The sequence below is a fragment of the Engraulis encrasicolus genome, chromosome 4 (genome assembly GCF_034702125.1).
Source record: "Engraulis encrasicolus isolate BLACKSEA-1 chromosome 4, IST_EnEncr_1.0, whole genome shotgun sequence".
In the NCBI taxonomy this organism is placed as follows: domain Eukaryota; kingdom Metazoa; phylum Chordata; class Actinopteri; order Clupeiformes; family Engraulidae; genus Engraulis; species Engraulis encrasicolus.
The window spans coordinates 51,712,872-51,736,954 of record NC_085860.1 but is presented as its reverse complement, the minus strand read 5'-3'; the positions used below and the strand labels follow the sequence as shown (position 1 = coordinate 51,736,954).

Sequence of the window (24,083 nt, the reverse complement as noted above, 5' to 3'; positions counted from 1 at the left end):
TGCAAGGCTACAATGAAATATTAGGTGCGAAGCAGCTGAGATATTCAAGCAGAAGGTTTAATGGAGGAAAAAGAGTAGACCTAAGCAACATCATTGGATTTTGGAAAACTGCACTCTTCTCCATCTTCTCCATGTACACCATTTAGAATTTCCAGGAATAGTCATTTGTAGCTGTAAAACCTACAGTGTTTTTGTCATACTAGTATATTTTAGTTTGCTAAAATAATATTCATGAAAGATCAAATTTGGCAATAGGCAGCGCAGTTTCAATGAGCCTAGTTGCAATACCTACTCTGGCCACCATCCTATACAGTGCACCTTTAACTGGAGAAAGTGTGGGCTATAACTGTTTACAAAGTTGCACAAAGTATTAAAACAAGGCATACCTTTCAGGAGATCCAGCATTCGCTTACTCCAGGCATACTCGATTATCCACAGAGGAAGCACGGGCAGAAGCTTTACACACTTGATTTCTCCCCTGCTGAAATGAGCTTGCGCCTCCATTGTGAATTCTGCGAGTGTTCCTGCCTCCTGCAGGTTTAATTTTCCATCATGAAAACATAATAGAAACTGTCTAATGCGGCACCTGTTTTATCCTGCTGCCTAATAGGTCCCTCCCCAGCCATTAGTTCCTTCCTCCTGCGTATCTTGTCCGGGCCATGGTCCTCTTCCATACCCCATCTCCATTCATTGCAAACGGGACATGTTTGGGCAAGGATTTGTGATGGGGACCTCTCAAGGGGTGCCAGGAGGAGGAGAGAGACCTGTCTCAAACGACACACAGTGAAAAATAAAGTTGTTTAGGAGAAATTTCTCAGGGACTTGTTCCTGAGGTCTGAGGATTTTAAATGTGTTTGCAATCCGACCTGTAAACAATAAGTAAGATTAGGCAAAGTTTCCCACAACTGCGTCTCTCAGCTGGTCTTAGCTCCTAGGCACTCAGCTGTCAAGTTAAAAGCATTCGAGCCTACACACTGTGAAATATTGCTCAATTCCCAGTACATCATTTTTCTTTTATGGCACATAGTGTTATTTCAATTAGTTCAAAACTGTAAGACTTTAGTCTAGAGGTGTAAATATTTCATATTCATGTATAATTAATGTAACTATAATTCCCCAAAACCTTTATTTTGATATAAATTAGCTTTAAGCCTTACCCGGAAGTAGTATTTCTATGAAAGGTCAAATTTTGTGTTCAAGGAAAACACACAAGCAGGCATGGGTTTCCCTGAAAGTCACTGATCAACACTGATTGTATCACATTTTAATCTTTACCGTGTAGGTTATTTCTGCAGATATAATCGGTAAGTTGACGCCATTGGTTAATTACTTAAATTGAAATGGTCTTCTGCAGCCTCCACACTATACTCGTGTCTTTTCAGCCATTGATGTGCGCAGCTATTCTGGACTTTACGGTCCCATTCACTTCAATTCATTTTTTTGGCGTTTTACATATTTCGGACCGTGCGGACGCCGCTGTACTCGTGCGAGGAAAACAACAATTGTCTCGGGTGCTAAACATGGTCATGGAACGGCTTGCTTAACCAGAATGGTGTGTGTTGTGTCATTTCGAAGATAATTAATGAAAATCTTATTACAATGGGATTTCTCATAGGCATGGTTTTGCATGTCTCTTATCTCTTTTCATGTTGACTGAGCTATCACCGTTACAAGTTTACAAGGTGCACAGCGCACATATGTATGCATACAAAAAGGAAGAATACATTTCACAGTGTAATTCTGCAAATAATTCACTTCAAAGTTAAGTGTTATTACATAGGCACCATGGTCATCAATATGTGTGTAAGAACAAGTGAAAAAAACAAATCGGTCAGTTTGTCAAAGAGGAGATGGTAGATATGCGCACCATAGTACAAAGTATGCATCACACCATGCTTCTGAATGATATGAAGGAAAAATACTGACGGCACATAGCCTACGTCTCTTTCCTCAATAATGCACATGCCACATATCACTCAAGCAACATTATCTTCATTAGCTAATGTGGCCACAGGGGGGCGATATTGTAGGGCACGCTGAGACATTCGGATTCAATTTAACTCACTATTAGGCTAACAAAGGTTGCATTATAGGCTAGCCCAGTGTTTCTCAACAGGGTTGCCGGGGCACCCTGGGGTGCCGTGGGCCCCCCTCAGGGGTGCCGCGGAAGCTTGGCTGATAAATAAATTATGTAATATGATACATATTTCTCTAAATTGAAAAGTTAATGCTAGTCAGTGGAATCTTTCATCTGCCATTTAAGCACAATAAATTAAATATAGGTCGCCCCAGTCAGCTGCAACTTTGAATGTAGGTTGTGTGACGTCTCCAAATGTGTTACTTTTCTAAGCTTTTGTGGTGTCGGATACGATGCCATGTTACGGCTTGTTGGTTTGGGGTGCCTCGCCTAAAAAAAGGTTGAGAAACACTGGGCTAGGCTACTACATATAGTCATTAATTGGCAAACAATTCATGTTGTTTCTATTGTAATGGGATTGCTACATTCAAGAAGTTTCCAATGTCTTCCATCTCCTCTGTCTTTTCCATGTTTGTAGGTTAAGAATTAACAAACAAAATCTTAACATTGTACTGCATGTTTTAGATGGGCCCATGTACAAAGTACGTCAAGTCTGTCTGTAGGGCACATCAAGGGTCTGTGAGAAAAGGATGCTTGCGCTGCTGACAATGTGTAAATGCTTCCATTACATCCTATAGGCCTACATATGATGGCTACAAGAATTTCTGCAATGTGTTGTGTTGTTTTGAAGAAAATTGAATAAAATCTTATTATAGTGGGATGTCATTTGCATGATTGGACAGGTTTCATATCTCTTAGCATGTTCACTGCGTCATCACCATTTCATCTTACAATGTGCAGAATGATCAGAACTTTCTGTAATTCTGAAAACAAGTAACTCTGAAGTTAACAGATCATACCACATATGTAATAAGTAGTGCAAATTGAGAATGATTAATTTCTCAAAGCAGACACTATGGATAATATGTAGCATAATACACAGTATGTGTCGCTATATGCTCCTGAAAGATATGCTGAAGACATACTGAAGGCACAAATATTTATTTTCCCAATAAGCCTTATAATGTAGGCCTATATCAGGAGTGAGGTTACATACACGTGAGTAAAAGTTGAATGCTGAGTGGCCTTGAACCCACAACTTATGGTATGGACAGCATGACTTCATCCACTAAGCTACCACAGTTTCATAAGAAATGTTAAGACCAGAAAGATATGTCGTCGTTGTGCATTTTAACACAATAAATCATATAAAATATATTTTCCCTGCACCATTACCTCATTGTCTGAAGTATGATGAAGAAATGATTTTAGGCCTATATGTTTTTTTTAGTGCTGTGATAATGTGCACAACAAGAAGTTTTCTGGTCAAACAAAGTGTACTGAAACTGTGGTAGCTTAGTGGATGGAGTCATGCCTACCATTCCACAGGTTGTGGGTTTAAGGCCCATCAAAGGACAGTTTTACACTCGTGTATGTTACCTCACTTCTGATAGGCCATGATTAGTCTAATTCAGTAAATAGATATTTGTGCGTACAGTATTTCTTCAGCATATAACTCATGAGCATATTTCGATGAATACTGTGTATTATGGTGCATATCTACCGTCTCCTCTTTGACAAACTGACCGATTTGTTTTTTCACTTGTTCTTACACACATATTGATGACCATGGTGCCTATGTAATAACACTTAACTTTGAAGTGAATTATTTGCAGAATTACACTGTGAAATGTATTCTTCCTTTTTGTATGCATACATATGTGCGCTGTGCACCTTGTAAACTTGTAACGGTGATAGCTCAGTCAACATGAAAAGAGATAAGAGACATGCAAAACCATGCCTATGAGAAATCCCATTGTAATAAGATTTTCTTTAATTATCTTCGAAATGACACAACACACACCATTCTGGTTAAGCAAGCCGTTCCATGACCATGTTTAGCACCCGAGACAATTGTTGTTTTCCTCGCACGACACCAGCGGCGTCGGCACAGTCCGAAATCTGTAAAACGCCAAAAAAATGAATTGAAGTGAATGGGACCGTAAAGTCCAGAATAGCTGCGCACATCAATGGCTGAAAAGACACGAGTCCACCCACACCATACAGTATGGTTGGCTAATGTCAGTTTCATCACTGCTGAGGTGCCAGCGTTCTTCTGTCAGTCTTTTCGGTAGTGTATCATTTTGTTTTAGCTTAATCTAAAAAGTATGACATGTTGAACCCTATCATAATCTAACTGTAGGTGATGTCCATTTTGCAGTAGAGATTACTCTCGAGATAGTTGAATATGTGGCAAAATACATTATTCAGTTGGCTATTTATTACTGCAATGTTAACAAAGCTTGACTTAAGGTTCTTCTCTCACCTTTCTGAACTTATTGTAATCATCTTACCCAGTAAAATCATTGGTAAGGTGGACCACGAGATTGCATTTCCTGAATACATTTTGTACATTTACTGCTTTAAGGAATTCAAGGTAGAGCATGTAACGTAATACAATGTCATGAATGTCCAACAATGCACTGAAATCTTGAAGGACAACCTACACACAGTACACATTGCAAGACAGATGAACATGTATAGCATACCATACCATCCATTTATTTAGTTTAGACCACTACTACCACAACGTAGTGGTGTCAGCATTTGGTTATTGTCAGATGTACTAATTGCACATGTTTCGTTCCCATCCAGGCATGACCCCAATACTGTGGTCAGGTGTTACTGTCATGTCAGTCACTGATGCCACGGGTGTCTTCACTATTAGGTGCTACTGTCATGTAGGGCTGCACGATATTAGAAAAACATGCGATACACGATAACGTGACTGTATGCGATATCGATATTACTCGCGATATTTAATACATACATACGTGTATATTTTCCCCTCTCTACTTGCCATTCTACACTTTATCATGTATAAAACAACTGGGAGCAATGTTTTATTGCCAACCTTATTTTTTATTAGGAGAAAACCTGGCTAATATACAGCATCAATTTAAAATATCAACATTTTTAATGCATTTTTTAACCTTCTCCAATTTTCCTGTTATTAAAAATGGAAAAATGTTTGCGATACGTGCACAACTTTTGCGATACATGTATCGCAAGCCGTGATATCGCGTTATCGATAAATTTTCGATATATGTGTGCAGCCCTACTGTCATGTCATGTCACTTGTGGCACCTGATATCTTTCTCGTCCAGGCATGACCCAAACACTCTGGTCAGGTGTTGCTGTCTATCACTGATGGCCCAGGTTACTGGTCAGGTGTTACTGTCTACAGGGGTGTAGTGGGCGCGGTACGCGGGGGTACGCAGTCCACCCACTTCTCCGGAAGTGAGATTTTTTTAAAAATCCACTACCCATGTTTGAATACAAAAAGGAATGATCACATAGCAGTATTGCAGGTGATTGACCAAACACATGAAAACAGCGAAGCAATGACAGTAGATTAAGGACAATTGGGGGGTTTGACATGCTAAGTTGCCTGATTATTTGATGACGTTAAAAATCGGGTACCCCCACTTTAAAAATCCCCACTACACCACTGACTGTCTATCACTAATGGCACAGGTTGGTTGGTCTCTTTCTGGTCCTCCAGGCATGACCCGAGCGCTGAGGGGGCCTCTGTGGCCCTCGCTGGTGAAGATGTGCACCAACAGATCCCTACAGTCCCACCCCCACCTCCAGCCCCTCTGCCCGGCCCCACAGTGGCTTCTCCTCGCCTCCGCCCCCGCCCTGTCCACCAGCCCTTCCTGTGCCCAAGCCAGCACCATCAAGGTACATGACGACCCACTTTTGCACCTATTTATTTTATTTTTTAATCAATCACAGGTGTGTGTGTGTGTGTGTGTGTGTGTGTGTGTGTGTGTGTGTGTGTGTGTGTGTGTGTGTGTGTGTGTGTGTGTGTGTGTGTGTGTGTGTGAATGTTGTGTGTGTGATCTGCCTAATGGCTGTGTGTGTGTGTGTGTGTGTGTGTGTGTGTGTGTGTGTGTGTGTGTGTGTGTGTGTGTGTGTGTGTGTGTGTGTGTGTGTGTGTGTGTGTGTGTGTGTGTGTGTGTGTGTGATCTGCCAAAAGAGGCTGAATGTGTGTGCTACATTTCTAATCTGTAGTGCTATGTGCTAATATTACTATATGTGTTGATATGTGTGCTGCTGGACGGACACCCTCATTTCCTTCTGGGATTAATTCGAGTTCCTCTCCTCTCCTCTACCAGGTGCGCTCCTACCTGCAGTATATGAAGCGTAAGCTGGGCTCCCCCAGCAAGCCGCCCTACAGCCACGTGTGCCAGGTGGGCGACCCCGTGCTGCGGGGACAGGCGGCCACCGTCGCCCCCGAGGAGGTGGGCAGTGCTGAGGTGCAACAGGTCATCAGCACCCTGGTCAAGGTAAGACTTAACACCCAGCACCGCAATATTCCTCACTTCACCAAGTCATGTCAAGTCAAGTGCTTTTATTATTTTATTATGAATAAATGATAAATGATACTCTAATCTATTTGTCACATACAGTACATTTTACATGTAGTGAAATGATGGAGTCATCCGCTCTGCATGTAAATCGATTAAAAAAATAAAAAAAAAACATATGCAAATTAATATACAGTATATTCACTGAAGAGGTGAAGATCACTCCTGAAGCCTGACATGTTAAAATAAGTCTAACCGAACTAACAGGTTTACCACAATAACCTGAGTTAAGCAACAAATGAATATACACACAATTAACTCAAAAACAAGTTTATTCATCACTCATCTAAAGGATTCCTGCGCTTGTATCTTAGCCTACTCTTTATCTTCACACTTGTAGCTGTTCAAGTCACTTTAGATAAAAGTGTCTGTCTGCTGTAACAGTACCATCATGTTAAATATGTAAAAGTGATGTGTTGGGACTCTCTATACTGTGAGATGCATATGGATTTTTATATATTATTTATTTACTGTTAATATATCTTTTATTTTGTGGGCATTTGTGGGTTGCTTCCAAACAGAATCTCACTGTATTTACAGTCAATCCCGAAAGTACTCACAGCGCTTCACTTTTTTCACATTTTATTATCTTACAGCCTTATTCCAAATGCTACAAATTAATCTCTGTTGTCAAAACCCTACACAAATTATTCCATTATGACCATGTGAAAAACAAGTTGTCTTGACAGTTTTGAAAATTTAAAAAAATAAAAAACAAAGAAATCATGTTTACAAAAGTATTCACAGCCTTTGCTTAATACTTTGTACAACCACCTTTGGCAACAACTACATTCATTTTTTCATTTTGAAATGAAAAGGGATTGTCATCGGTGTGTGTTTCAACCTTTCAGTACATTGAAATTGTACATTTTGAGTCTACACCTGACTAAAATAGATGGGTGTGAGTTTTGAATGAAATCCTATGGAGAGTATCATGATCTGCTTCTGTAGTCACAGTGCATGTTGACATGCATGCTTCTTTAGGAGTAATTCATATTTCCAATGTTGACGGGATTCATACATCCCCAAACAATGTCAGTCCCACAACCATGCTTGACTAGCCAGATGATGCACTTTTTGGGTCAAACTCACTTGTTTACCACCACACATGCTTGACACCATCTAAAGCAAATTTGTCTATCTTGGTCTCATCAGACCACACGACATGGTTCCAGTGATCCATATCCTTGGTCTGTTCATTTCTCTTGAGACCAAGATAAACAAATTTGCTTTAGATGGCGTCAAGCATGTGTGGTGGTAAACAAGTGAGTTTTACACAAAAAGTGCATCATCTGGCTAGTCAAGCATGGTTGTGGGACTGACATCGTTTGGCGATGTATGGATGCCGTCAACATTGGAAATCTGAATTACACCTAAAGAAGCATGCATGTCAACATGCACTGTGACTACAGAAGCAGATCATGATACTCTCCATAGGATTTCATTCAAAACTCACACCCATCTATTTTAGCCAGGTGCAGACTCAAAATGTACAATTTCAATATACTGAAAGGTTGAAACACACACCGATGACCTCCCTTTTAATCCCTTTTCATTTCGAAATGAAAAAATGAATGTAGTTGCTGCCAAAGGTGGTTGTACAAAGTATTAAGCAAAGGCTGTGAATACTTTTGTAAATATAATTTCTTTGTTTTTTATTTTTATACATTTTCAAAACTGTCAAGACAACTTGTTTTTCACATGGTCATAATGGAATAATTTGTGTAGGATTTTGACAACAGCGATTCATTTGTAGCATTTGGAATAAGGCTGTAAGATAATAAAATGTGAAAAAAGTGAAACGCTGTGAATACTTTCCGGATTGACTGTATATGGTGACAATAAAAGCACTCTACTCTACTCTACTCTATGTGCTGGGTTGCAGGTGATGCGGCGTATGGAGTGTGTGGGGCTGAGCGCGCCACAGATCGGGGTGCCGCTGCGCATCCTGGCCCTGGAGTACCCCGAGAGGATGCTGGCGGAGAGCTCGGAGGCGTCCCGGCGGGCGCGGGGGCTGGAGGCCTTCCCCCTGCGCGTCTTCGTCAACCCCGAGCTGCGGGTGCTGGACGGACGCACCGCCGTGTTCCAGGAGGCCTGCGAGAGCCTATCGGGCTTCTCCGCGTCTGTTCCGCGCTACGTCTCCGTGGAGGTGTCAGGTAAAAGATGAACGCAGGATGACGGCTATGTGTTTAAAATGTCATCATCACGGTAGTAACTACCATTCAAAAAAGGAAAGGTTGGTCTCCAACGTATGAACTACCAGATAATTCATACGTTGGAGACCAACCTTTCTTTTTTTTTTTTCAAAATTGTGTTTATTATTTTTTTCCAAATATTTCACATATCACATATCACACAGCTGTCCTCAGTTTGCACTTTGAATCATAAAATCCAACATGGTGTTACAAATGAGTCTCCCTATCCCTTCCTCCCTCCCAGTGCACAGTAGGACTACAGATGCTTTTATTTAGCAATTAGAATAAGTACCTTGTGAGTTGTGTGCACTGCATGCTGTTTGATCAGTATGATTGTCACCTCTTCTAAATCCCCCCACACAAATGTAACCCGACATATTACTGCGCACTGTACTCGCCACCACGTCTGGGAGTCACAGTACGATACTGCTGGACTAGGGACCAGTCCCCCAGCCCAACGGCATCGACACTGTATCATAGAGGCTCAGGGAGGGAGGTTTACGAACGTTCCACACCCACTCTGCTAGTTAGCCTCCGTTACACTCTCCCCCTTAAACCTCACTCCCATCCGGGTCACGGCACCAGTGTAACCCGACGTATTACTGCGCACTGAGTCCCCCTTTGGGGCGCAAACTCGCCACTACGTCTATGGGAGTCACAGTATGATACCGCTGGACTAGGGACCAGTCCCCCAGCTCAGCGGCATCGACACTGTATCATGGAGGCTCAGGGAGGGAGGTTTACTAACATTCCACGCCAACTCTGCTAGTTAGCCTCCGTTACACAAACATCTCCAGAGAACTCTATCAAAGCAATGCAAGCAACAGTGGCAAATAGCATGCAAAGTCATACATAACATTGAAGATCAGCAAATGAATATGAATTCTAAACCAACTTTCTCTTCACAGGTTTAAATGAGAAGGGTGAGCCGGTCTCATGGCAGGCCAATGGCTGGGCGGCCCGCATCGTGCAGCACGAACTGGACCATTTAAATGGAGTGCTGTACATAGACCGCATGGACAGCAAAACCTTTATCAACATCCACTGGGAGGAGCACAATGATTAATGACAGACATGTTTTTATTATTGATGCATATTGGACTGAGCTGATCACATGGCTTCAGCATCACTACATCACTTCTCAAGACATCACACCATGCTGGAATGATAATGCATGCAGAGTAGAAGGCGCTGGTTGGGGGTGGCAGGGTGTCATTTCAAAAGGCATACCTATTTCAGGGGTCCGTTTCTCGATTCTTGTCGTTGCTAACCGTCTTAAGACCGTCTTACCGTTCCCTTGGATTTAGTGGTGAGCGTCGCTCTTACAAAGGACTTTGCTAACGACGATAGCAACTACGCTTTCGAGAAACGGACCCTAGAGCTATCCATTGGGAGAGTCTGGCTTATCCCACTGACCACTGTGTTCCATTTTGTCTACAGAGAAAGTGTGGCTCAGGGCTGCTCATGGTGCTGTTAGCGTCTATGTCCAGTAACCTGGTGGTCTGGCTCTGACCAGTTTGTTAGCTATAAGCCGGTGATGAACTTTATGATAGGAGAGACTTCCTCTGAGACCACTTTTTTATTGGAGAATAAATGCTAGAGTGTCCTCTGACATTTAACTAGACTGGCTTAGTCACCCACTAAATCAACTTTTTTGAATACACCCCAGACTTCAGGATTGGTCATCTCAAGAAATTAGAAATAGGTGTTGCTCTCCTGTTAGGGATTGGTCTGTTCACTAGTAACATACAGAACTCTGCACAGCCTTATCACATACTGCATGGAACAAATGGATGCTACCAGTCAACAGCTTCAGTCTCCAAATAAAATGCTATCATGCAGTACCACTATGATCCTGCCAAGGTGTTTGCTGTATATTTTGTAAATACATTAAAAGTATTTAAATGATTCATTCGAAAATTCATTATTTTGGTCGTAAATAATAAGACAAATGTCTCCTACTTTAACATGATGCATGCTTGTAAGAACCAACAGCAATGAGGACAAAAGTACTCAAGGGAGTGGTTAGAGTTTTAGGACTTTTATTTTGCTTACATTTCCAGACGAACCAGGCTGTATCCCTTCTATAAGCACAGAAAACAAATACAGGCATTCATTTATTCCTGTTGTAGGATGAGACATATGGCATGAACCACTCTTGATCTTACTTCCCTTTTCAACGGTAGTCACAACTGTTTCTGACCGTGCAGAATCGTACGAGTCGTTAACTGTTCTCAGTGATCGTCAAGGGAATAAGTCCTGCATAACACATTCATAAATGTGCAGAAAGAAAATAGATGAGCATTCACCTTAACAAAAGTTAGTATTTCTTTGGCTTATATGGGTCCATGAAAATGTATACAATTATAACTATACTTAAACTGTAAACGTGGCATTTCTGAGAGCTGCCAGGTATAACTGGAAAGGCTCCGTCTTCAAGAGGCTTTGCTCAAAACGTCCTCTTAGTTATACTTTTACACAAGTTACACTTGATGAACCATACATAGTGCTTAACTTTAGTGGTCGAGTGACCATTTCAGCTTTGGCCGAACACACACACACACACACACTCCCTAGAACAGCACAAGAACTCTTGACACGGCCACTTTAAAGAGTCTGCTCAGACTGAAGAGCCGCACACATCGTAGGGCATCCCACACAGACATGTCAGAGGGCTTTTGTACCAGCAGGCCCTGCAGAACTGGGCGCAGCAGTGCTTGCACAAGATATGCGGAGCGGAGGGGCACCCCGAAAACTCGCAGGCGCCCCTCAGCTCCCTGGTGCTGTGTTTGAGTACCCTGCAGGTGTCTCCGCCGGGGCAGGAGGCGGAGTGGAAGACGCGGCACGTGAGGCAGGCGAACTGCGGTGGCGAGTGAGTGCAGCACGGGTGGAACGGGATGGAGTGGCTGGGCTCCAGGTGATACGCCACCTGGTGGTCGGCCTGCGTACAGCGCTGCCCGTCCTCGCACAGGTAGTCGTGGGCTCTACGGCAGGTGTGGCAGGTGAGCAGCGGCTTGTCTCCGGGCTTCAGGCACGAGTGGCGCTCCGCGAAGCCGGGCGGCTGACTCTGACTCCAGGTGGTGTGGGGAGGAGGCGAGGACGGACGCTGCTTGTCCTTGTCCTTGGCGGTCGTCGTGACTCTCTTCACCTCAGTCACGGCAGACGGCTCGGGAGAAAGGGAGGCACCGCTGACGTAGGTCACCCTGTGCCCGTCTAGATCTCTACAGCAGTCGAGCACGGGGCAGGAGAGGCAGTGCAGCATATCGCACTGGTGGCACATGTAGTTGCACTGGTCGCCATACTTGGCACAGGCGCACCCGACGTCATCATCGCCGCAGCCAGGGGAGGGGCCACTACCGCCGGTCACCTGAAAGGGGCGCTGCTCCTCCTCCAGCGGCCTGGCCGTTGGCTCCGCTCTCCCCGCCCCCCCACCACCTGGAGAGGATGGGGAGGAGAGGCGGTAGCTGAAGGTGGAGACGCAGCGCGGTGATGAGGGAGAGGGAGAGTGAGAGGGCGAGGAGACGGGTGGTACCAATAGCGCTGCTGCTGCTGCTGCTGCTGCTCCAGTGGCTACAGCTGGGCTGCTGTGGACCTGCTTGAGAGGTCGGTGCTGCGGAGGTGGCTGCTGGTGGTGGTGGTGGTGGTGGAGGTGGTTCTGTGCCTGTAGTGGCATTGCCATGTCTATAAGACTGCCACCAAGCCCGTTACCATCACCTTCCTCTCCCGTGTACAAATCTTCATCCACTTCTGTCGAGTCGCAGCCAACCTCCCTGCTGCTGGGGTGCACAGCGTTGGGAGAGGAGGAGGAGGAAGAGGAGGCAGCGATGGCGGCGGCGGCGGCTCCTAAACTCCGCTGCACACTCTGCAGCGCCCCCTGTAGGCTGTTGCCACGGCGACGCTCCTGCACCAGCCGCAGCTCCCACTCGGTCGCCCCCGCCGACCCCCGGCCTGCTGACCCCCCCTGTGGCAACAACCTAAAAAAGAAAGAAAAAAAAGTCAGCAGAGAACAAGAACTCCAGTTCTTTGCATCAAAACGTGACGTGCGCTTGTGGCACCATAACTTCGCTCTTTCAAAAAGTTGAGAATCCCAAGAAAGCCGACCTAAAACCTCAGGAGAAAGTGGGCGTGAAGATTTGGTGACGCAATGTCAGATCCATAATTATCGAGGTTGATCTCAGGCGGAAGTATAGAACAACGCGTTCCCGAGCTTATGTTTTGAATGATGACACACGCATCATCAACATGGCGCCCATGCATGGAACTAGCATGTAAACAGTATCATAAATGCTAAAATATCATCTTGTAATCACTATCAACAACACCAGTTGATGTCATTCAATTGCAGATGTACATATGTCAGTACTGCTGGTCTCTGACTGTTTGATTTAAATCACTAACTAGTCTACTTAAGCTAAAATGATATGTCGTGGGTGTGGAGGCTCAAGGTGAGGTGAAAAAAAGAAAAGAGAACCAAAACAAAACACGCATGAATCCCGATTGTTCCAGGATCAGTGGCGTCCATGCGCCAAACTCGGTTGTCACATGAGCAGTGTCGTCAGCTGTCTCGAGAGGTCCCGAGATCGTGAAGGCAACGTAAGTTCACCTTGACGCCGATGGTTTGCAAAGCGTCTTTGGGTATTTTGAAAAGCGGTATATAAAAATAAAGTATTATTTATTATTACCTTGACGCCGGTGACCTGGCCCCCCGGGTCAGCGCTGCTGCTGATGATGATGATGGCGGCGTTGGACGCAGCGGCTCCAGGGCGGAGAGCAGCAGCTGGCACTCGCAGCGGCCAATGAAGAAACAGCAGGCCAGCTGCAGCAGGTCCTCGGCCAGCGCAGGGGAGGGGCCCAGCCTCAGCTCCTCCTCCACGCCGTTGCCTAGCGACACACGGTAGCCTAGCAACCCAAACAGCTCCTCCACCTGCACCGGGGACAGCGCCGGCTTCACCTGGTGCGTGAAGACGCCGGAGTAGGTCTGAGGGACGAGGAGATCATGAAGAGGTTTCATTGAAATGAATAACAAAAATGATTTAAAATGGCTGGGAATATGTTACACAGGGTATTTGTCAGTGTGAGGGTTGTAGGATTAATGAATAGATCTAGTGAAGCAAAATCTCCAGATGACATGTCTCATTTTAGCACCTGTAAAATACACCTTTACCCACCTTGATGACTTTATACTCCTTTCTCCAAGGATAGAGGTAAAGGTTAAGAGAGGCCAATTCCAACACCTCAAATGCTTTGGCCAATCCCTTCAGTCCTGCCTTCACGGTGATGTGACAACATAGCGACTCCTCCATGACCGAGAGGATGTCCACGCCGTGGGTGAGGTTGAGGTAGGACTCCTGGGCGCCCTGACCTCCAAGTATCTCCTCAACGTGCTTACACAACTCCTCATCTCTACACACCAGGCTCCAGCCGCCCTGCTCGATGTGCTGATCCAAGCTGGCCTTGTAGGCTTCGGGAAGACTAAGGCCATTGGTCTCCTCCTTGATACCAGGGCTCATCCTGTCAAAGAGAATTGTAGAAATATCAGCTGAGCTGAGATCCTGCAGAAGAAGTTCTTCTAACAGTGGCTACAATGTTGCTGAAAGTAATAACACTCCAGGGGTGAGTTACAATTGTGGCATTCTAGAATTAGTGGACATGACATGCAGTCATCACGGATGACTACGTTTTTATTAAAACATAGGCCTATCAAAAAATAATAATAATACAAAATAATAATGAGGAACCACGTTCTTCGTACACAACTGATATGCCTACTGGTCAATAAGCCTATCTTTCCCGATGACTCACTGGCATAAATCCGGGTATAGCCTACAATGTCTCATGTTTTTGTTTTTTTTAAGCATCGGGACTAGTTCTATGCTAACTACATTTGGGAAGAAAATGCAACCCACAAACAAAAGAATATAGTTTTCCCCAAACCTCTTGTTCACCATGGCAAAGGTGTTTCAAACAACAGTGCAAACAACAAATGTGGAAGCTTATAAAGTTATATATTATAGCTAAGCTACTGCCTTCGAGTTGGACACAAAGTGAAAGCAGCTGATTTTGGTCTGTAAACAAATGCGGAGGAACCCAGCTAGTAGCCTAGGCAGGAGTCACTTCCAGTGGAAAAGTTCATTAGCTCAAAGTTGGCTAGTTAGCCAGCTCAGTGACAAAAGTTTGGACAAGAGACGAGAAGCTACGAAAGGACAAATAAAGTTACAGGAAGTAATATCTTGAACATTTTGAAAACTCGTCTCGTACAGTAGTAGTAGTACAAACATTAGCTGTGTTTCAGTGAGTCAGCAGTTGTTTACCTGTAGGCTACGAGCTCAATACGGAGGAGTTGTGGAACTGCGCTTCGCCACTAGCCAGACTAGACATCACTTTCATTTTGCTCATGACGGTGCTTCAACTGCAAACGTAACTTCCGTACAGTTGTGATAAATCAATCCACAATCTGGAATCCAATATTTTCATAATACTCACGGCCATGGCTGGTTCTCCATGCTTCATTGACAACAGAAAAGTATTATTTAAAAAAAAAAGGGACTTCAGTTCTTTGAGCATAGGCTAAACCAGTTGTCTACACATGTCGGCCAAATAAGACTACATAAATATCCATGGCCATTATGACTGAGTTAGTTTGTTTCAGACGACTGTCGATGTCATTGACAAAAAAAACGGAAATAGATAGGTTACCCATTCTCTGGTAGGCTAGATCAGAGCCATTGATAACACATATTCATGACTCTGGGCTAGATGAATGAGCGCACCTTTGCGAAATATGCCTAGTGGCCTAGTTCTGCTATTAGAACCCAGTTGAATAAAATAAAATGGGCCAACAACACACAGGCTACAAGGCCTACATACAACATCCCTATCCTTCTTTTGGAATAGCAGATATCATGGTCCCATATTAATTTCTCAGACTCCGACAGGTTGCGTTTCGGCAACATTGCCACAAGAGGGAGATGACGATGTACCAGATGCAGATGCTCTGACCAGATGAGCGCATGCCTGGTCCAGCCACTCGGGCTGCTGGTGCAAATTACCAAGTTCTTATCGGACCCGCTGACTTGACTTGGCATTGCACTCGCTCAAATGCGATGGAGCCATCTCCCATGAGAAGGGGACATCATCAGTTTGATTTTTAAGGAGCTACCCTTTCTGACAAATAGACTTATTGATGTGTCTAGGCAATATTCATTTCCGTGGAAAAAGACACGTTGTGAGATTTAGGCTATATGAGATTTCTGGTCGTCTTGCTTCTTGCCATCCTGACAGTATTGACCCTTGTAAGGTGTTGAGAAAATATGAATTATTATTCTTTCACAATGGGATACACTGCCTTGACTCATTTCTGTGAACATGAATCTGAAAAAAGATTGTTGAGCCCTCCAGCTGTGCGTCACCGTGCGCGAGAACAGCACTAATGGCTCAATCGGGGATCTTGGATTGAGTTTTACTCACTTTCTTCGCCGTCTCCTTATCCTTCTCTCTCGGTGTATCTCTCACTCTAAAAAAAATCATAGGCCTACTGGACAGATATTCATAACATGATTTTTCTATAGACCAGGGTCCAGTGGACCCGAACACCTTACAAGGGGTCTGCATGACCCAGCATCAGGCGTGGCCAGGGCGGATGACAGGGACATGAGGGCGGAACCCTGCGCCCTCGCATCACTTTAAAGCTTCACAGTCGCTTGTGAAGAGTTAAACGGACGGACCAAGTCACAGATCCTGTCACAGACCCTGCTCTGGTGCACAATAATCGCATATATTTCGGCGGCGCGTTTGTTTTTCTCCATCACAATGTCAAACGGAAGCAGAGTTGTGTTGGCTCTTGGCGGCGCGGGCACCGTGGGGTCCGGGATTGTGAAGGCGCTTTTGGATAGGGGTAAGACCGATGGCTGCCCTTATTATTCCATACACACAGTTATTCAATATCGTAGGCTATATCATACTTTAGATGTAAATCATTTGTTTTGTGTGTTGCTTTGGAAATCTGAGAGCGAGTAAAATGTAGTGCTATGAGTTCATACAAATTTCTGCTGTTTCCCCAAACTAGAGGAGGCATTGTGGCACTTTGTAATGTCATTGATAAAGAACTACGGATTTGATTAACAGTTAGATACAAATTCATTATTCTCTACTGTGGCGCGCAGAAGTGGCGCACTGTTGTCCAAATCGAACTCGGATGCATGAGCGCATAGCCTACTGACGCTGATGGTTTTAAGCAAGTTTCCACCCCTTCATATTTGCAGATTTTGACCATTCCAATGGCCATTTGAACGGCAGCTATCTCCGAAATCTCCAACGCTCTTGCAGAGCCACTGTTGCGCATTTTATTTGGGCACATCCTCATGCGTAAAACGCAGTGAATGAATGAGTTGAATGGAAACCTGGCTAGCTTACAGGACTATGTGTTCAAACAGTTCAATGTGTGCACTCACTGGTGTGTGATGTTCGATTTTGGTTGTCAAGGTTTCAGGGTGGCAGTGATCTCCCGCGACAGTGCCAGGCTGGATAAACTGAAGGATTTTGTGTCTCCATCCACCAAAGGCAACTTGATCACCCTGGTGGGGAATGTCGGTGAGAAACGCAAAGAATTCATACAATCCCATCACCTGCCGAAACATTTCCCTCCCCTTCAAATCAGAGTTATCGCTTATCAGTTGATATGTATGGTATTTGCTATTTTATTAGGATCCCCATTAGCTGATGTTACACATCAACTAGGCCTACTCTTTCTGGGGTCCACACAGAACATAGCAAGACATACGCATACAAGAGACTACAGATATATCCAAGCGAGGAAAGAAATAATTATTTCCCTGAGTTCACACATTAAAACAGACAAAAACTCAACATACAGACAACAGGTAAAGACACACAATTAATCCAAAGAATGTATGAAATTGGAACATTTCCTTTTTTGGCTGCAGGCACGGAGGAGGGTGCGGAGGAGGCCAAGGCAGCCCTGCTGAAGCTGGTGGGGAAGGTGACGGACGTGGTGACCTCGCTGGGGTTCAGCTGGTGGCAGGGGGGACCTCCGCACACGCAGACTGTCAAAGAACTGAACTGGGTGAGGCACTCGTCTCTCTCGCTCTCTCTCTCTCTCTCTCTCTCTCTCTCTCTCTCTCTCTTTCTCTCTCTCACACACACACACACACACACACACACACACACACACACACACCTTCACATACACTACACACCTTACTGCCATGTCTCTGAAGGATAGTCTTAAAGGGACACTGTGTGATATTTTTAGTTGTTTATTTCCAGAATTCATGCTGCCCATTCACTAAAGTTACCTTTTTCATGAATATTTACCACCACCATCAAATGCTAAGTATTCATTACGACTGGAAAAAATGCACTTTTCATACATGAGGGGGTGCCCGCCCAATTGGGCTACTTGGGATGAGCGTCGGCGGGCAAAAGCGGGAAAAATTGGCCATTTGGCGTTATTTTCAGCCGTTTTGGGCCCATAGCAGAAGAATGTAATTTATTGAATTTGGGCGGAATTTAGCGCATTTTGGCGGTTTTTGAGAAGCTTTTAGGCGGGATTTGGTCAGACACATCTGGCAACACTGTTTGCTCTCCCACATCTACTGCACAATAGAAACAAGCTGGTCCACTTCAAAGAGACTCACTGGGCCAAGAATGACTGGAGCACACAGGATACTTTTACTGTTATCTGCTGATACCGTTTGCTGTTAACATGACTAACGTTTCGACTCAGGGCGTCTCCATCAGAGTCCAACTGAAATGGCAATATCTGACTGGGGCTCCAGTCCAGTCCTGGCGCCTCTCATGCATCTCAATGTAGGGATGCAAACGATTAATCGATTAAAACGATTTGTCGATTCGACTTTAATTGATCAATGCGTTAATGGATTAAAAAACATTAATCGCAATTAATCGACAATTCAACTGACAAGAGGCCCAGGTGAAATGGGAAGATTTTAGATTTAGCAGTTTTTTTCCGAGAAACATTGAGATTTTTTGGGGGAAAGGCAGCTTATCAATTAATCGTAAGTCGATCGATAAGGCTATCAACTAATGATTAATGAATTAATTGATAATTTGCATCCCTATCTCAATGGCATCTGCTCTCCTCCCTCCACATGTACTGTACAGGTCATTGAGACATTACTTCTCAGCACCTTCTCCTCGTGGAAGGCTTTCTTCCCGCTGGTGAAAGAGGACTCGGACTGCACCTACACCTTCATCACGGGTGAGACCCCCCCCCCCCCTTGACCTTTGACCTTTGACCTCCGCTGACATCCTGAGACACACTCACCATTTCCCAATCTCAAGTGTTCTGGCCTTGATAGTTGATAGTGCATGAAGCGCCTAGTGATTGGATACTCCGCGGAGTTCATCCACTGGGCATCTTGCGCACTACCAAGGCTAGAACACTTGACATTGGGAAATAGTGACTGAGTCACATCTCGAGTCATTTAGTAATAAATTAGGCAGAGATGTATAACCTAGAAGTAGACATGCTGTTACGTATGCAATGGTAATACTACGATTATGACCATCTCGCTGTTCTTTCTTTAATAACGACGTTTCGGTAGGATTGCCTGATGAAGGTCTAGTACCGAAACGTCGTTATTAAAGAAAGAACAGCGAAGTGGTCAGTGGCGGGAGTTTCTTTAAGCTATTGCTGAGTGACCCATGGGCCGTCTCCGACGCACCTGCCAGCTGAGGTGTGCGAAAAAAGTAGAAGTTTAATACTACGATTATAAAATGACAAATGCAACTATGTAACATCATATGACTGGAGTTGTCGTTACAGCCATCATTTCTACGTCTACTTTACACACCTCTCTAATTAGGCGACCAAGTGCAACAGGAACACTTTCAATCTTGTGCTGCCTGCAGACATACTGTACGGAGCTTACACTGGTATGAAGTCGTACTAATAGACTAATAGACTAATATACTATAACACAACCCTTTGTGAATTTGATCATGAGAATTATTTTCCCCCAGGGCTTGACATTAACTTTTTTACTCACAGGCCACTGTGGCTGGTGGTTTTCTCTGAGTCACTAGCCATTGATCTATTCTACAAGGCACAATTTTTTGTTTTGTTTTTTTCTAACATTTTTCTTCTACATCTAACCTCATAACCTTAGAAGATGAGATGCTAAAGCAAGGAGATGAGTGCATAGGCCTACATTTGTACACGGAAATAAATCAAACCAATAGAAACAGTGAATGAGCTTATTCTTTAAGTACAAACAATTGATACACAAAGGACAAACAATAGAATGTAGGCTACTCTGATATGTCATACCAAGGAATAAGGTACCTTCCAAATTGGCTAGGGACATGGAAAATATTAGCAGCCACAGTCAAGTTTTACCAGTATTTGGCCGGTTGGCAGGTGCCAATGTCAAGCCCTGTTCCCCGCGCATGTTTTGATGATGAAAGTGGTAGGAGTATTACCTGGCCTGCATTGACATGTTAGCCTAGTAAACTAGCCACACCCGCCAGCGGACAAAATTAGTTTTGCCTGCGAGTGGGTCTAGCCTCGGACAATGCCTCAATGCCCTGAATCTGGCTGGCCAATCACAATGCAGGACATTTGTTTTGTTTTGTTTTTTCAACCTTAGGATACAAATGGGACGTGGTTTTCAGGGAGTGACGACAAAGGATTGGCCAATAGGCACAGACACAGTTTGAAAACAACGGGTTGTTCCCATCAACAATCTTCCGATGTCTCATTATTTTGGGCCAGACTAAATCACACGTTTGGTTTCTCAGGCTAATGACATGTGTTTTCCTGCAGGGGGTGCTGGTGAGAAGGTGCTGATGCCCGGCACGGGCTTCCTGACGGTGGGGGCTGCGAGCGCCCTCGCGTTCTGCCAGGTGCTGCGGGAGGAATATCCTGACGTGTCCTGCAAAATGAACCAGGTCTGTGATGATCTAGTACAGTGGTTCTCAACAGGGGTGCCGGGGCACCCTGGGGTGTCGCGGGCCCTCCTCAGGGGTGCCGCGGAAACGTGGCTGATAAATAAATTACGTAATATGATACATATTTGTCTAAATTGATAAGTTAATGCTAGTCAGTGGAATCTTTCATCTGCCATTTACGCACAATAAAGTAAATATAGGTCGGCCCTGTCAGCTTCAACTTCGAACGTAGGTCGTGTGACGTCTCCAAATGTGTTACTTTTCGAAGCTTGTGTGATATCGGATGCGATGCCATATTACGGCTTGTTGGTTTGGGGTGCCTTGAAATTTTTCATGAATTGAAAGGGTGCCTTGCCTAAAAAAAGGTTGAGAAACACTGCTCTAGTACAGTTGTTCCCAAACTTTTCCCCCTGCGCACACCCCTTGTACATTTCAATGTGGTTTGCGCACCCCCTAAGCGAATAGTTTGGTGTACTGATGCCATGGAAGTATGATTCACTGCGCATTCACTGTACATTATGCACACTTGTTTTGGGGAATCCTCTTTTCCAATAGTCTAGGAGTTAAACTACACTTCAGATGGACCTTTCCAGCATACAGTTCACCATACAATTAAAAACTACTTCATATTCATTAATGTTGGATAAAAACGGACATATCCACCATTGCTCTATTTAGCTCGCTTACCCCATTATGGCAGGCCGCGCACTCCCAGGGTCTGTGATCGTCTAGGACAGTCTTACTGTCTTCTGCTATTGACATGAGTGATCAGTTACATGCATATCTCGATGGTGTGTGTTGTAGTGAGAGGTGTCGTGTTGATCCCAGGGTCTGAGAGCCTCTAGTACAGTCTTAGCCTGATTACCATCGACTTTCAAATCTCCTCGAGACTTGGTCTGACCAAGAGCATAATAATTAACATTTCCCAAACTGCATGGTTGACCCGCCTCCCCTTGGTCTGCTAATGGTTGTTTGCTTCCCGACAAAGTGGGAGGAGTTCCCGATTTTTTGCGGGAGCTCAGAAACTATATTTGTATTGCTCTTGACCTGACTAGGAGCACCGCTGAAGGTGTTGCGTCACTAGGAGGGCACGGCCTGGTTCACAGTCTTCTGCTATTGATGCGAGTGATCAGTTACAGGCATATCCCGATGGCAGGGGTCAGGAACCTATGGCTCTAGAGCCACATGTGGCTCTTTTGGGAACTGTATATGGCTCTTACTTATCTAGGGTTGCCAACCATCCCTTGAAATATGGAATTGTCCTGTATTTATAAATAAAAGTAAGGGTTCCATATTGAGTTGAAACGGGACAAGGGAGGTTAAAAAGTGTTAAAAGGCAGGAAATCACATCTAAGAAATACAACATTCTCCCAGACCCTCACCATAATGAAGTTGACAATTGGCAACCCTATACTTACCTGTTATCAATAAAAGAAATAACTTCACAGTACACTCTAAAATTGTTGGGCTTAATTGAAATACATGCTTTATTCAGTGTTTTTATAATGGTATGGCTCTCATAAACATTTCTTTAAAAAAAAAATTGGCGTTTATGGCTCTCTCCACCAAAAAGGTTCATGACCCCTGTCCTATGCTGTGTGTGGTAGTGAGAGGTGTCGTATTGGTCCCAGGGTCTGAGTGTAAAAACCCTGACACACACTATTGCAATCCAAACAAGCAGCTCTGAATCATCTGATCATAATGAGAGCAGCTAGATCAGCTACATAATGAGAGCTAGTTCAGCTACTTCATGTAGTCGTCTGTGTTAGAAGAGGCAGTGTGGCAGTGTTTTGACTTTTACTGAACCCGACATGGTCATCTGTGGCAAAGGATTTCTTATAAACTACTTTTGTCCACTGACTGAATGGAGACTAGAGTCATCATCATCATCATCATCATCATCATCATCATCATCATCATCATCATCATCATATCTATCTCTCTCTCTCTCTCTCGCTCCCTCTCTCTCTCTCTCGCTCCCTCTCTCTCTCTCTCTCTCTCTCTCTCTCTCTCTCTCTCTCTCTCTCTCTCTCTCTCTCTCTCTCTCTCTCTCATTTGCTTATTTATTTTTGTATTTATTTATTTATTTTTGGGCTGCTTTTAATCATGTTTTAACTACTTGTCTATTGTGAAGAATCTTAAGAAAGTATTGTGCAATAAATTAACCCCTTAAGACACGGCTTTATACATTTGTTGTTACCAGTATGGTAATGACCAAGTTGTGGTGCATTACTAAAAAGCCTGTGTTGTGTCATAGTATTGTAGTGCTATGGTAGTTACATTTCAACGACTATTACAGCGTGCCACTGAAGGTACGGCGCGCATTAAGGGGCTACGAATAAAAAAAGTTTTAAAGTCAAAGTCTCTCTCTCTCTCTCTCTCTCTCTCTCTCTGTTCTCTATCACTCTCACACTATCTATTCTCTCTCTCTCTCTCTCTTTCTCTCTCTCTCTCTCTCTTTCACTCTCTATCTCTCTCTCTGTGTTCTCTATCACTCTCACACTATCTATTCTGTCTGTCTGTCTGTCTCTCTCTCTCTCTCTCTCTCTCACACTCTCGCTCTCTCTCTCTCTCTTTCTCTCTCTCTCTCTCTCTCTCTCTCTCTCTCTCTCTCTCCCCCCCTCTCTCTCTCCCTCTCCCCTCTCTCTCTCTCTCTCTCTCTCTCTCTCTCTCTCTCTCTCTCTCCCCCCCCCCCCTCCCCCCCCCCTCTCTCTCTCCCCCAGGTAAAGATCAACACGGGCGTGGGCACCCCCGAGCGCATGGCGCCAGGCTTCCTGAGCCACCTGGAGCTGGGCGAGGCGGTGGCCACCCTGATTGAGAGGCGGGCGGTCTCCCACACCGTCTACCCCGTCAGCTGCCCCGCCGACCTCAAGACAGTCATTCTGGAGGGCAACCTGTAGGCTGCAGAACCCCCCTCCCAGAACTCCCCCACCCACACCTGGAGATGCATGCCACCACCAGCATTCCAGAACCAGAGAAGATTCCGAATTCTACTACAGCATTCCGAATTGGCCGTTCACTTGATACCGATTCCGATTCTGTTTCTCTGTGTTGGACCTCCCTGCCCCTTCTTGAACATACTTCCTGTGTTTATTATCGCCAGCTTGGTGTGTGTGTGATTGAGCGTGTGTAGATAGATGCTCAACTGTGTGGCTGGGGTGGTGTGTGTGTGTGGGTGTACTGTACGGTTGTGTGTGTGTGTCTGTGTCTGTTTATGTGTATGTGTGTGTCGTCACCTTTTGCATGTCGGAAAAGAGGATATTAAGAGGATAAGGGCAAAGCTCTGAAATGACATCAATGTCTGAACACATGTACTGTTTGTATGGTTGATTTATATTATATAGAGTGGACAGATGGACTGCATACAGACAATGCCGTGCTCCCACTATTGAAATTGAATTGGAATTGCTTCAGAAATCACGTCCAGGGGCTTTAAAATGACAAAGG

The 24,083-nt window shown here is 44.5% G+C and overlaps 3 protein-coding genes across 3 annotated transcripts in view; 2 read left to right on the top strand and 1 right to left on the bottom strand.

Moving 5' to 3' along the window:
• Positions 1 to 1,188: 1,188 nt before the first annotated feature.
• On the top strand, positions 1,189 to 10,613 carry pdf (peptide deformylase, mitochondrial). The gene is made up of 5 exons (XM_063197686.1): positions 1,189 to 1,304; positions 5,643 to 5,821; positions 6,259 to 6,429; positions 8,396 to 8,666; positions 9,614 to 10,613. Exons 2-5 carry the CDS (start codon positions 5,645 to 5,647, stop codon positions 9,769 to 9,771), a joined length of 777 nt encoding a protein of 258 aa, XP_063053756.1. The 5' UTR covers positions 1,189 to 1,304; positions 5,643 to 5,644; the 3' UTR covers positions 9,772 to 10,613.
• Positions 10,614 to 10,730: 117 nt separating this feature from the next.
• On the bottom strand, positions 10,731 to 15,108 carry spata2l (spermatogenesis associated 2-like). The gene is made up of 4 exons (XM_063196264.1): positions 15,017 to 15,108; positions 13,874 to 14,216; positions 13,388 to 13,683; positions 10,731 to 12,679 (listed from the first exon to the last, which is right to left on the bottom strand). The coding sequence occupies exons 2-4, from the start codon at positions 14,213 to 14,215 to the stop codon at positions 11,326 to 11,328; spliced, it is 1,992 nt and encodes a 663-aa protein (XP_063052334.1). The 5' UTR covers position 14,216; positions 15,017 to 15,108; the 3' UTR covers positions 10,731 to 11,325.
• Positions 15,109 to 16,428: 1,320 nt separating this feature from the next.
• The window catches only part of si:dkey-238o13.4 (uncharacterized protein LOC560780 homolog), an 8,231-nt gene continuing 576 nt past the window's right edge, over positions 16,429 to 24,083 (top strand). The window contains exons 1-6 of the mRNA XM_063197675.1: positions 16,429 to 16,599; positions 17,187 to 17,294; positions 17,648 to 17,787; positions 18,849 to 18,945; positions 20,512 to 20,636; positions 23,360 to 24,083. The exon at positions 23,360 to 24,083 is cut by the window's right edge and continues 576 nt beyond it. Of these exons, the coding sequence (XP_063053745.1) occupies positions 16,515 to 16,599; positions 17,187 to 17,294; positions 17,648 to 17,787; positions 18,849 to 18,945; positions 20,512 to 20,636; positions 23,360 to 23,536 (732 nt within the window). The 5' untranslated portion in view covers positions 16,429 to 16,514 and the 3' untranslated portion in view covers positions 23,537 to 24,083. The remainder of the gene's footprint in view (positions 16,600 to 17,186; positions 17,295 to 17,647; positions 17,788 to 18,848; positions 18,946 to 20,511; positions 20,637 to 23,359) is intronic.

What these genes read in the sequence shown, in the direction of transcription:
- spata2l (XM_063196264.1), bottom strand. Translation starts at nt 14,215, where the DNA reads ATGAGCCCTGGTATCAAGGAGGAGACCAATGGCCTTAGTCTTCCCGAA. An exon ending in AGGAGTATAAAGTCATCAAG is followed by an intron (nt 13,684 to 13,873) that starts GTGGGTAAAGGT and finishes CTCGTCCCTCAG; the next exon opens with ACCTACTCCGGCGTCTTCAC. An exon ending in GCCAGGTCACCGGCGTCAAG is followed by an intron (nt 12,680 to 13,387) that starts GTAATAATAAAT and finishes TTTCTTTTTTAG; the next exon opens with GTTGTTGCCACAGGGGGGGT.
- pdf (XM_063197686.1), top strand. Translation starts at nt 5,645, where the DNA reads ATGACCCGAGCGCTGAGGGGGCCTCTGTGGCCCTCGCTGGTGAAGATG. An exon ending in TCATCAGCACCCTGGTCAAG is followed by an intron (nt 6,430 to 8,395) that starts GTAAGACTTAAC and finishes GCTGGGTTGCAG; the next exon opens with GTGATGCGGCGTATGGAGTG. An exon ending in CGTCTCCGTGGAGGTGTCAG is followed by an intron (nt 8,667 to 9,613) that starts GTAAAAGATGAA and finishes TTCTCTTCACAG; the next exon opens with GTTTAAATGAGAAGGGTGAG.